Below are 14,007 nucleotides of genomic sequence, written 5' to 3' on the forward strand. Positions count from 1 at the left end.
CTATTAAAAAATCTTAATCCTTCCATTAGCTATCAGCTGCTGAAGTTGAGTTATTTTCTTTCTGGCAACAGTGCTCTCTGCTGACACCTCTGCTTGTCTCAGGAACTGACCAGAGTAGGAGCAAATCCCCATAGCAAACCTCTAATGCTTCAGACAGTTTCTGAGACAGACAGAAGTGTCAGCAGAGAGCACTGTTGTCAGAAAGACAAGAACAACTCAACGTCAGCAGCTGATAACTACTGTAATGATTGAGATTTTTTAATAGAAATAATTTACAGATCTGCTAAACTTTCTGGAGCCAGTTACCACAAAAAAAAAAAAGTTTTTCTTTAGAGAACAGTAAATTCGAGTCGTCACGAACTTCTCGGCTCGGCAGTTGATGACTTTAGCCTGCATAAATTAGTTCAGCTTTCAGGTGCTCCGGTGGGCTGGAAAAGGTGAATACAGTTCTAGGAAAGAGTCTCCAGCCCACCGGAGCACCTGAAAGCTGAACTAATTTATGCAGGATAAGTCATCAACTGCCAAGCCGAGAAGTTTGTGACAAATCGAATTTACTGTAAGTTCGCTCATCTCTTTTTTTTTTTCCTGGAATACCCCTTTAATGTTTCCCCAATAACTCTACAAATACACCTACCCTTAGGTGTATGGATCACAAACACTCTTTAAATATAGAAAAACCGTAAAGCTCATTCCAGAACAGACTTACAGTGGAAATAGGCAATGAACGTTGTGAACATTACAAAGCCTCCACCAGGTTAGTTGTAAATTAGCAAGTATAAGCTCAGATCATTAAATTCTATATTATGTTTAGTAAGTTTAATTATCACAAAAATTGTATTGTAAAAATGAGTATTTAAGATAAGGTTCTAGATACTTGGCTGAACAGTATACTATGAGCAGAAAGACAGAAGGGGTGTCCCAAGGGGAGTTCGTTCAGGGTTATTACACTAGAAAACACCTGCAAAAACCATCTTTGCTGTCTGGCAATGACAAGATCAGCTGTTGCAGGACGGACAGTAAGAAAACATATTGCACTTACAAATACAATGCAAAAAAACTGAAAAGTAAAACAAACTTAAACATATGTTTCAAGTGGCCAAATATATGTTCTAGACAAGGAAGCACCCATTAAATCCCTTTAACTTCATTACAGTGCCTTTCTCTACACAAGCATATGTACAGTCATGGCCATAAATGTAAGTATTTCTCACAGAAAAAAATTGCAGTAACATGTTTTACTATACACGTGTTTATTCCCTTTGTGTGTATTGGAAATAAACCAAAAAGGGAATGGGAAAAAAAAAGCAAATTGAACATCGCACCAAACTCCAAAAATGGTCTGGACAAAATTGGTGCCCTTTCAAAATTGTGGATAAATAAGGTTGTTTCAAGCATGTGATTCTCCATTAAACTCACCTGGGGCAAGTAACAGGAGTGTGCAATATAAAAATCACACCTGAAAAAGGAGAGAAGTTCACTTAGTCTTTGCACTGGGTGTCTGTGTGTGCCATACTAAGCATGGACAATAGAAAGAGGAGGAGAACTGTCTAAAGACTTGAGAACCAAAATTGAGGAAAAATATCAACAATCTCAGTCCATCTCCAGAGATCTAGCTAATCTCCCTGGGCGTGAACTGAAGAGAAAAATTGATGAAAGGTGTAAACGCAGGATAGTTTGGATGGTGGATAAGCAGCCCCAAACAAGTTTCAAACATATTCAAGCTGTCCTGCAGACTCGGGGAACATCAGAGTCAGCGCAAACTATCCGTCGACATTTAAATGAAATGAAACGCTATGGCAGGAGACCCAGGAGAACCCCACTGCTGACACAGAGACATAAAAAGCAAGACTACATTTTGCCAAAATGAACTTGAGTTAAGCCAGAATCCTTCTGGGAAAACATCTTGTGGACAGAGGAGACCAAGATAAAGCTTTTTGGTAAAGCACATCATTCTATTGTTTACCGAAAATGGAATGAGGCCTACAAAGAAAAGAACTCAGTACCTACAGTGAAATATGGTGGAAGTTCAATGATGATTTGGGGTTGTTTTGCTGCCTCTGGCACTGGGTGCCTTGAATGTGTGCAAGGCATCATGAAATCTGAGGATTACCAATAGATTTTGTGTCGCACTGTACAGCCCAGTGTCAGAAAGCTGGGTTTGCGTCCGAGATCTTAGGTCTTCCAGCAGGACAATGACCCCAAACATACGTCAAAAAGCACCCAGAAATGGATGGCAACAAAGCGCTGGAGAGTTCTAAAGTGGCCAGCAATGAGTCCAGATTTGAACACCTGTGGAGAGATTAAAATTGCTGTTGGGAAAAGGCGCCCTTCCAATAAGAGAGACCTGGAGCAGTTTGCAAAGGAAGAGTGGTCCAACATTCCGGCTTAGAGGTGTAAGAAGCTTATTGATGGTTATAGGAATTGACTGATTTCAGCTATTTTTTCCAAAGAGTGTGCAACCAAATATTAAATTATGGGTGCCAATAATTTTGTCCAGCCCATTTTTGGAGTTTGGTGTGATATGTCCAATTTGCTTTTTTTTCCTCCTTTTTTGGTTTATTTCCAGTACACACAAAGGGAATAAACATGTGTATAGCAAAACATGTTTTACTGCAATCCTTTTCTGTGAGAAATACTTCATTTTCTTGAAAAATTTCAGTGGTGCCAACATTTACGGCCATGATTGTACGTACATACATGTTCTAGGAATATGTAGGTACAGTGTTACATTATTTCCAACATTTAGGGCCTATTCACATGTACAGTATATTGTGCATATTTGATGCACAGGATTTGATACTGCAGGTTTCAATGTAAACTAATTGACTGAACAAAAACTCTGCAGCCACAATACTGTACGTGTGAATCGATTAAAGAGAATCAGACTTTTTTGTTTTGTTCTGCGCGTCTGTGAAGTTATGGATGTTTATGTTGTCAATGACAATGTACTCCAGAGCGCATTGGATGCAGGGAGCCAGCTCGGCCAGCTCTCCTGCCTCCTGAATATTCCTCCTTAACTCCCACATCACTAGGATGTGAGAGCAGGTAGGGGGAGGTAAGCGCAGAGTGCAGGCGCTGCTGCTTTGCAAAACCCAGAAGTTGGGTGTAGCGAGGCTTCAGATGAGCCTTTCCCAAAGTTTTTTTTTCTTATACCTAAACTTTTAAAAAGGTGTGTGAGGGTGCATCACAGCAGCTCACACACTGTCCTGCTATCGGCTGTGGGTTCGGAAATCCCTGAAGGGCTGAGAAGAGGAGCAGATGCATATTCATCTGGGGCACATGAAAATACACTACACCAGCTCCCCGCATCCGATGCACCCTGGAGTGCATCATCATTAACAACATAAACATCCTTGACTCTGCACAGACGTGGCGAAAAAAAGCAAGTGACCCCCTCATTTTACACTCTTCACTTACACCATAACCTAGTATATTGGGTCTAGTACTGGTTAACCAGCTGTGAGATTCTCTTTAATAAAAATTCCTCAATTTCTCAAATCTGGGTTGACCATGGGTCTTTCCATATGTTCAAAGAGGTTTTTCGGGATAAAAGTGACTGATGGCCTATGCTCTGTATAGGCCACCAGTAGTTGATCGGCTTTGTGCCAATGGCCAACATCCCTGCTGAAAAGGTGTTCTGCAGAGTCACGGCTCTAGAATACACACTCCGTAAACTGCAGAGGAGTTCCCATTCACTTCAGAGCAAGTTGAGCTGTAGTAACCCAGCAAAACCACTACACAATGAAGAGCCCAATCTTCTGTGTGTTTACAACAGGGTCTGTGGCTCTGGAGAACAGCTGATCAGCAGGGATGCTGGATGGCAGCTATCAGTATCCAGAGAAAAGGCCATCAATCATTTTGGCCCAGATAACCTCTGTTAATTTGATTTAATTTTACTGTCTGTGGTCTATATGCAACATTGTGTTCATACAGTTATATATATCTTCCATTACTTGCAATGTGTTAAAAAAAAAAATGTTTTAACCCATGGTATTTGTTTATTATCTTGATCCCAATATAGAGTATACAACAATAATATATGCCTGTAAAGTGGTCAGTTCAAATTGCCAGAAACCTATTGACTCTAAATACTCACCCCAGCAAGACATTTTTCCAGTGTATCCAATATAATCAGCTGAGACAAATATAAATTCTTTTCAGCAGCTTCTCCAAATATCCTCTGTAAGAAAAACATATTGAGAAAATGGATTATTTTCCAAAGTCTGCACAGACTGTGGGGACAAAATGCATTGAAAAAGGGAATTTGTAGTGAAAAGCAACTGTAAAGGAAATAGGCATGAGTGAATAGCTCTACATGGTAATGGTGCCCAAACATATTAAAGCAACCACAAAAGGAGCTCGGGGTTACCACATGCGGTTACTGCAATGTGTATGAACACTTACAACGGCTCTAGGCCTACCCAACATGAAAGAATGCAGATCCTGATCATGGAAGAGAGAATGAAACTACAGTTGGCGTGGTTATGGTACTGAAATCAGAAAAGCTGTGTGACTGTTCAATGACAGGTGCAGCGTCTGTCGGGTGCCTGATAAGCACCTCTGTAACTTGATTGCAGGGTGCCAACTGTATTCCATGGCAACTGGAGGACTTTACTAGGGCTTTGAATGTGCCATTAAGCGATCTGCCTCGGGGAGGCTCAACTAGTGGCAGGCAGATCTACCTGATAAACGTGTTGGATCACAATATCAGTGTGCCCCGAGCCAAGCTTTTTTCTGAACTGTGAACAGCGTAAACAAAAATCAGTGGGCTGATCCGGCTCCCTGCCACAAAATTGTGGCATCCCGATTAGCTGAGAGGATGGCGGGAGGTCCCTAGCTGGCTCCCTGCCATCTGATCGAAGCAATGGAGTGCCGATAACACTGATCAATGCTTTGCAATGGCATAGCATTGAACAGTGTATGCAGTCTAATGATTGCAAGTAATAGTTCCCTATAGGGACTAAAAAACAGTAAAAAAAAAAAAATTTAAGTTGGGAAAAAAAAAGTGAATTCTATAAATGTGTTGCCACGTGCATAAATGTTTGAACTATTAAGATATAATGTTAAACTGCATGGTCAATGGTGTACACGTAAAAAAATACCAAAGTCCAGAAATGCATATTTTTGTCACTTCACATTTGATAAAAAATTACTACAAAGTAGGGATCGACCGATTATTGGTTTGGCCGCTATTATCGGCCGATATTCACGTTTTTTGACGTTATCGGCAATTACCTTGCCGATAATCCGACAATGTCCCGCCCCGCCCCCACCGCAAAGACGCTGTGTGAGCCGGGAACATGTCATAGAGCCTGGGTGCAAAGAGCCCTGCTTGTCTGCCCCCACTTTATTTTGACTCTGCACAGAAACAGCATTTTTTTCACTCCAAACTATTACACATTTTTTAACCAATGTATTTACAAATATAGATGTAAAGTTATTATCTACATTATATAAAAGGTTTTTGCAAATATAAAGGCTTACTTATGGCTAGCACAAATGGCTGTATATCACACCAAGTATAACCTCAATACCATCAGTGCAGTCATTGGCTTGGTACTTACCATGTTGTTTACATTTTTTAAGATGTGTGTAAGCCCACTTATGACCAGAGAAAACTTGTACTTTGAAATGTTTATGAGACACTCTTTGTTGTGCTCCATGCTGACTTTGGTGTGTGTATTCTGCTGCCCGGCTTTAATTGGAAGCTGTGGAAGAGAAGACATTAAAGTCTGGACATTAAAACAGACTGGAATATGATCCGAACTGCAAATGTTATGCTAAATAACTAAGAGATAGGCGTTTGCTTACAGGTATGCAATGTACACACGCTGCAAATTTGTGATGCATAATAGACACCAAAATTCTGGAAAGATATGCAAAAGTATAGCAAAAATCCTCATTCACACAGAGGTCATGTTGTGTATTTACACCTGCACAGCGCATTTCATCTGTTCTGCTGCAGAAATGGGATATGTTCTATGCGGCAATAAAAAACAGAGCTAATTTACTTCCAAAGATAGAACCACACCGGTCCTCAGGTTATGTGTGGTATTACAACTCTGCTCCCTTCACTTCAATGCAGCCGAGCTGCAACTTCACACACAATCTGCACTGTCCACAACATTTCTATCCGGAGTTGTGGTTGCACCAATAGCTGAAACTAAAAGTAGTAGTGTTACACATTCTGCAAAACTGTCCGCCTGCTCACCCACACTAAACCTTATACACTGGCTTATAGTGTGACTGAACACGAGTGCAATGAGAGGGTCACATAAATATGTCCAGTAGGTCCTGAGATATGTCCCCCAGAAGATCCACTGCTGAATTCAGTGAACCGCGCAGGTGGGGCTTCATTGGCTCAATTTACATATTCATTGTCTGTGACTCCACATCCTAGCGAAGTGGAGTGACTAAGCCCTGCCCCCTGCAGGGCCAGACCAGATCACTAAAGTATACATACATACATATATATATATATATATATATATATATATATATATATATATATATATATACATATATACACACACATATACATATATATATATACACACACACACATATACATATATATATATATATATCTATATATATCTATATAGATATATATATCTATATATATATATATATATATATATATATATATATATATATATATATATATATATATATATATCTATATATATCTAGTTGGTCAGTTATGGCCGTAAATGTTGGCAACCCTGAAAATTTTCAAGAAAGTTAAGCATTTCTAACAGAAAAGGATTGCAGTAACACATGTTTTGCTATACACATGTTTATTCCCTTTGTGTGTATTGGAACTAAACCAAAAAAGGGAAGAAATAAAGCAAATTGGAAATAATGTCACACCAAACAGACAAAATTATTGGCACCCTTAACTTAATATTTGGTTGCACACCCTTTGCAAGAAAAACGAAAACAGTGGCTTCCTATAACCATCAATAAGCTTCTTACACCTCTCAGCCGGAATGTTGGACCACTCTTCCTTTGCAAACTGCTCCAGGTCTCTCTTATTGGAAGGCGCCTTTTCCCAACAGCAATTTTAAGATCTCTCCACAGGTGTTCAATGGGATTTAGATCTGGACTCATTGCTGGCCACTTCAGAACTCTTCAGCGCTTTGTTGCCATCCATTTCTGGGTGCTTTTTGACGTATGTTTGGGGTCATTGTCCTGCTGGAAGACCTAAGATCCAAGATCTCGGACGCAAACCCAGCTGGAAGACCTAAGACCCAAGATCTCGGACGCAAACCCAGCTTTCTGACACTGGGCTGTACAGTGCGACCCAAAATCCGTTGGTAATCCTCAGATTTCACGATGCCTTGCACATATTCAAGGCACCCAGTGCCAGAGGCATCAAAACAACCCCAAAATATCATTGAACCTCCACCATATTTCAATGTAGGTACTGTGTTCTTTTCTTTGTAGGCCTCATTCCGCTTTCGGTAAACAGTAGAATGATGTGCTTTACCAAAAAGCTTTATCTTGGTCTCCTCTGTCCACAAGATGTTTTCCCAGAAGGATTTTTTTTTCAAGTTCATTTTGGCAAAATGTAGTCTTGCTTTTTTTGTGTCCCTGTGTCAGCAGTGGGGTCCTCCTGGGTCTCCTGCCATAGCATTTCATTGCATTTAAATGTCGACGGATAGTTCGTGCTGACACTGATGCTCCCCGAGCCTGCAGGACAGCTTGAATATCTTTGGAACTTGTTTGGGGCTGCTTATCCACCATCCAGACTATCCTGCGTTGACACCTTTCATCAATTTTTCTCTTCCGTCCACGAGATTAGCTATAGTGCCATGGGTTGCAAACTTCTTGATAATGTTGTGCACTATGGCTGGGTGGTATGACCAAATCTGCGTATCACGGTATTTTTGTATGGCGGTCCCACGGTATATAACGGTATTTCCTCCCCCCCCAAATTAATTATCAGCCCAGGGCTGCGCTATTCTGCCCCCCCCCAACAAAAATTAATTATAAGCCCAGCGCTGCCCCCGCTGCCCTCCTCGTGCTGTTTGTTGCCGCCGCCGGCGCAGACACAAGGTAAACAAAATAAACTCACGCATGTTCCGACGTCGGCCTTGCGCTAGGGACCGGAACGTCGGACATCCATCAGCCTATCACCGGCCGCAGTGATGCCCCACTCGGCCGCTGATAGCTTCTTACATGACAGTGGGCTCAGCCTATCAGCGGCTAAGGCGGAACATCGCTGCGGCTGGTGATAGGCTGACGGCTGTCCGACGTTCCATTCACTAGGAAGCAGATGAGGCCGGTATCGGACCAACGGGAGGTGAGTTAGGCTGCGTTCACAGCACGATTTCTCCATCCGACTTGAGTAAACGATTTTATAACTTAAAATCGTATGATTTTTGTTCAGGTTTGAAATCGTGGTCAACCCTGATTTCAGACCCGAACAAAAATCTTGTGAAATCGCATGCGGATCAAATCGAATGTGTGTAATGGATCCGATTTTTTAATGGAGGTCAATGGATCCGACTTTATATACGATTTCATACGATTTTAAGCTATAAAAATCGTGTACTCAAGTTGGAAGAAATCGTGAACGTAGCCTCAAAGTTTATTTTGTTTATTTTTTGCAGCCCGGGCATAGGGATACCACACAGTATAGAGAAGTGGTCTTCAACCTGCCGACCTCCAGATGTTGCAAAACTACAACTCCTAGCAACTCCCAGCATGCTGAGAGTTGTAGTTTTGCAACATCTGGAGGTCGGCAGGTCGAAGACCACTGGTATAGAGTGTCAGCGCCGGCGGCCGCAACAAACATGAGGATGAGGCGGGCAGCGCATGCGGGTGACATCAGTATTCACCCCGATGGGGACCGCGCTGGGCTGATAATTAATAGGGGGAGCAGAACAGCGCTCGCGGGTGACTTGTGATTAGTTCCCCGATGTGGGGACAACACAGCGCTGGGCTCATTCGTTCAATTATTCCCGAGGGGGGAGGGGCCCAACCGGTATTGCGATATGGGTTAAAATTCATATCGTGCAGCACAAAAATGTCGGTGTTCGGTATGAACCGGTATACCGCCCAGCCCTATTGGGCACTGTGGACAAAGGCAAATCTAGATCTCTGGAGATGGACAGTTTTCTTCTGTTGTCCATGCTTAGTGTGGCACACACAGACACACAATACAAAGACTGGGTGAACTTCTCTCCTTTTTATCTGCTTTTGGATGTGATTTTTATATTGCCCACACCTGTTACTTGCCTCTGGTGAGTTTAAAGGAGCCTCACATGCTTGAAACAATCTTATTTTTCCTCAATTTTGAAAGGGTGCCAACAATTGTGTCCAGCCCATTTTTGGAGTTTGGTGTGACATTATGTCCAATTTGCTTGTTTTCCTCCTTTTTTGGTTTATTTCCAATGCACACAAAGGGAATAAACATGTGTATAGCAAAACCTGTGTTACTGCAATCTTTTTCTGTGAGAAATACTTCATTTTCAGGGGTGCCAACATTTACGGCCATGACTGTTTATATATATGTGTGTGTGTGTGTGTATATTCACACACATACACACAAACACACACACATTTGTGTTCATAAGTTTACACACCCTTGCAGAATTTATGACTTCTTAACCATTGTTCAGAGAATATGAATGATAACACAAAAAAAAACTTTTCTTTCACTCATGGTTAATGGTTGGCTGAAGCCATTTATTGTCAACCAACTGTGTTTATTCTTTTTCAATAAATCATAATCACAACACAAACTACCCAAATGACCATGATCAAAAGTTTACATACCCCAGTTCTTAATACCGTGTATTGCCCCCTTTAACAATAATGACAGCTTGAAGTCTTTTGTGGTAGTTGTGGATGAGGCTCTTTATCTTCTCAGATGGTAAAGCTGCCCATTCTTCCTTGCAAAAAGCCTCCCATTTCCCTAAATTCTTGGGCTGTCTTGCATGAACTGCATGTTTGAGGTGTCCCCAAAGTGGCTCAATGATATTGAGGTCTGGAGACTGAGATGGCCACTCCAGAACCTTCACTTTATTTTGCTGTAGTCAATGACAGGTCAACTTGGCCTTTTAATTGGGATCATTGTCATGATGGAATGTCCAAGTACGTCCCATGCGCAGCTTCCTGGATGATGAGTGCAAATAGTCCACCAGTATTTGTTGATACAGCACAGACAAGCCTCAAACCTTCTAGCAGAAAGTCATTTGGAGTGATGAGACAAATTTAACTGTTTGGACACAGCCATAAACACTACATATGGAGAGGAGTCAAGGCCTATGATGAAAGGTACACCATTCCTACTGTGAAACATGGTGGTGGATCGCTGATGTTTTGGGGATGTGTGAGCTTCAAAAGGCGCAGGAAATCTGGTCAGAGTTGATGGCAATATGAATGTAGTAATGTATTAATAAATACTGGCAGACAATTTGCACTCATGATCCAGGAAGTTGCGCATGGGACTTACAGTGGTCCCTCAACATACGATGGTAATTCGTTCCAAACGACCCATCGTTTGTTGAATCCATCGTATGTTGAGGGATTCGTGCAATGTAAAGTATAGGAAGTTATACTCACCTGTCCACGCCACTTCGGACCGCGTCCTCACCGCTCCCGATGCTGTCCCGCTGTTCCGGCGTCTTCTTCGGGATCCTCCGGCTTTTTCCGCATCTTCTCCGGTGTCCAGGCCTCGCTTTCTGGTGACGTTATTACATTGCGGCACCGGGACGGCGTGTGCAGCGACATAACGACGCCGGAAAGCGAGGCCCGGCCCCCGGAGTAGATGCAGAAAATGCCGGAGGATCACGAAGTGGACCCGGAGCAGCAGGAATAGGTAAGTGAACCTGTCCGGGATGCTTAAACTGCTATCCGACAGCAGCTAAAGCATTTTGCGCTGTCGGATAGCAATTAATGAGATGGCCCCGACATATAAAAGCATCGTATAACGATGTTGACATCGACATGTGATGGCCTCTGAGAGGCCATCGTATGTCGATTTGATCATATGTCGGGGCCATCGCATGTTGGGGGGTTACTGTACTTGGACATTCCAACATGACAATGATCCAAAACAGAAGGCCAAGTTGACCTGTCATTGGCTACAGCAAAATAAAGTGAAGGTTTTGAGTGGCCATCTCAGTCTCCAGACCTCAATATCATTGAGCCACTCTGGAGATACCTCAAACACGCAGTTCATGCAAGACTGCCAAAGAATTTAGGCGACCTGGAGGCTTTTTGCCAGGAAAAATGAGCAGCATCTGAGAAGATAAAGAGCCTCATCCACAACTAACACAAAAGATTTCAAGCTGTCATTGATGTTAAAGGGGGCAATACACAGTATTAAGAACTGGGGTATGTAAACTTTTGATCAGTTTGGGTAGTTTGTGTTGCCATTATGATTTAAAAAGAATAAACACAGTTGATTGACAATAAATGGCTTCAGCCAACCACTAACTAATCATATATGACGGCACTGCTCTTTTCCAAAACCCCGCCCCCCACCGAATGAACTATCAGCCGCAGCGCTGTCCCCACATCTGGGGACTAATCATGCTCTCCTTCTCCTCCTGTGAGGAAATGAATTAATTGTGACCCACGGGCGCAGGATGGAGAACGGAAGCGGTCACCTCCCCCTGCAAGCACTGAAAGTCAGTGGGCCGTGGGCGCTGAAGAGCTTCTGATCAGAAGTTCTGCAGCGCCCGCGGCCCACTGGCTTTCTACGCTTGTAGGGGGAAAGGACAGCTTCCGTTCTCTGAACAGCAGTCTTGCGCCTGCAGCTCACAACTCATTCAACCTCATTCATTTCCAGCGCCGCGGCTAACAGGAGGAGAAGGAGAGCAGCGTCTGCGGGGAACACAATTAGATGTGGGGACAGCGCTGCAGCTCATTCATAAGAGGAGGGAGGGGCCCAACCGGTATTGCGGTATAGGGAAAAATTCATATAGTACAGAAAAAACACCGGTATTCGGTATGAACCGGTATACCGCCCAGCACTACATCTTATCCTTGGATAGGGGATAAGATGTCTAGGGGCAGAGTACCCCTTTAAGGTGAAAATGGACTTGGTCCATAAGGGGTTAAGTCAAACAGGTTTGAAATTATGACTAGTGTGAACACAGCCCTAAATTGTTAAATATGTTGAAACAAAGGTATCCCCATCCACATTTACTATAGTCTACACCAGTGGTCTCCAAACTGTGGACCTTCAGATGTTGCAATCTATACTCTTCTACTGCATCCTTGGTAAGGCATCACAACTTTTAGCTGTTCACAGTCTCTGCCTGTGCTTTTCCTGCCTTTTTCCCTCTCTTCTCAACAAAATCATTGTCCAGCTCATTTCAACAAAGAAACATTTCAGTTAACTCAATTAAATGGAAAACCAATTGGTGTGTGACCGCGGAAGAATGCTTGCTGGGTCGGCATAAACAAAGTGTTGCCTGTTTGGTCACTGCTGGATGGTGCTGTCCACTCGGAGCCTATCTCTATAGGTCAGTATTTCACAACCAGGGTGCCTCCAGCTGTGGCAAAACTACAACTCCCAACATGCCCGGACAGCCAAAGGCTGTCCGGGCATGCTGGGAGTTGTAGTTTTGCCAAAGCTGGAGGCACCTTAGTTGGGAAACACTGATCTATAGGTTATGATTGCTATAGACAATGCAGGCTTACTGCAGGAGCATGACGTTGGGACATCATTCACAAGGCTATACTGACCAATTTAGGACCAAGAAATATCCACCCATCCAAATGATTAAGATTCGGCTATGTTCACATCTAAAAACTAACCTACAATTGTAGCATAAATACATATACATATACACACACATACAATATATATATATATATATATATATATATATATATATATGCAGCATGGGGCAGGACATGCTGTGTAATATGGTTATATTAAAAACAATCACGGGGATTTATTATTGTCAAACCCACACTTAGGGCTGGGCGGTATACCGGTTCATACCGAATACCGAATTTTTTGGGCTGCACGATATGACTTTTCCCCCATACCACAATACCGGTTGGGCCCCTCCCCCTCAGGAATGTATTATCAGCCCAGTGCTGTCCCCCACATCGGGGAACTAATCATATGTGACCCGCCAGCGCTGTTCTGCCCCCCCCCCCCCCCCAAATCATGTTACCCACCAGCGCTGTTCTGCTCCCCCACCAATTAATTATCAGCCCAGTGGGGTACTACTCACATATGTCACCGCAAGCACTGCCCTCCTCCTCTTTGTTGGGGCCGCCGGGTGCTGGAACTCTATACTGTACGCCAGTGGTCTCCAACCTGCAGACCTCCGGATGTTGTAAAACTACAACTCCCAGCATGCCCGGACAGCCAACGGCTGTCCGGGCATGCTGGGAGTTGTAGTTTTGCAACAGCTGGAGGTCTGCAGGTTTGAGACCACTGCTGTATGCTGTATCCCTATGCCCGGGCTGCAAAAGATAAAGAAAATAAACTAACTCACCTACGTCGGGGCCTTACGCTTGGGGACTGGAACGACGGACAGTAGTCAGCCTATCACCAGCCGCAGCAATGTCCTGCCCCGGCCAGCGATAGGCTGAGCCCACTGTCATGTAAGAAGCTCTGGCCGTTGGTTGTCTGGGCATGCTGGCAGTTGTAGTTTTGCAACAACAGGAGGTCCGCAGGTTGGAGACCACTGGCGTACAGTGAGTTCCATCGCCGTTGGCTCCCAACAAAGAGGAGGAGGGCAGTGCTTGACATCTGTGAGTAGTACCCTGCTGGGCTGATCATTAATTGGGGGGAGCAGAACACCTGGCAGGTCACATGATTTTGGAGGGGGGGGGAGCCGAATACCGCACGCGGGTCACATGATTGGGGGGGGGTGAAAATACCGTTATATACCGTGGAACCGCCGTAAGTAAAAAAAAAAAAATACCGTGATGCACATATTTGGTCATACCGCCCAGCCCTACCCACACTATTTTTTCGGGTTGGGACTTGTGAGACACCATTTTGGAGCATTGTCTCACACATGC

General features: G+C 43.4%; 1 protein-coding gene across 7 annotated transcripts in view; it reads right to left on the reverse strand.

Moving 5' to 3' along the window:
* The window catches only part of NF1 (neurofibromin 1), a 241,565-nt gene that overhangs the window by 213,626 nt on the left and 13,932 nt on the right, over positions 1 to 14,007 (reverse strand). For all 7 annotated transcript variants that reach the window (XR_008888649.1, XM_056556350.1, XM_056556349.1 and 4 more), the window contains exons 2-3: positions 5,565 to 5,708; positions 4,097 to 4,180 (exon numbers count right to left, since the gene is read on the reverse strand). Coding sequence is in view for 6 of the 7 variants with exons in the window: in XM_056556350.1 (XP_056412325.1) it covers positions 4,097 to 4,180; positions 5,565 to 5,708 (228 nt within the window). In the remaining variant the exon portion in view is untranslated. The remainder of the gene's footprint in view (positions 1 to 4,096; positions 4,181 to 5,564; positions 5,709 to 14,007) is intronic.

Source organism: Hyla sarda, chromosome 2 (assembly GCF_029499605.1).
Source record: "Hyla sarda isolate aHylSar1 chromosome 2, aHylSar1.hap1, whole genome shotgun sequence".
Lineage (NCBI taxonomy): Eukaryota > Metazoa > Chordata > Amphibia > Anura > Hylidae > Hyla > Hyla sarda.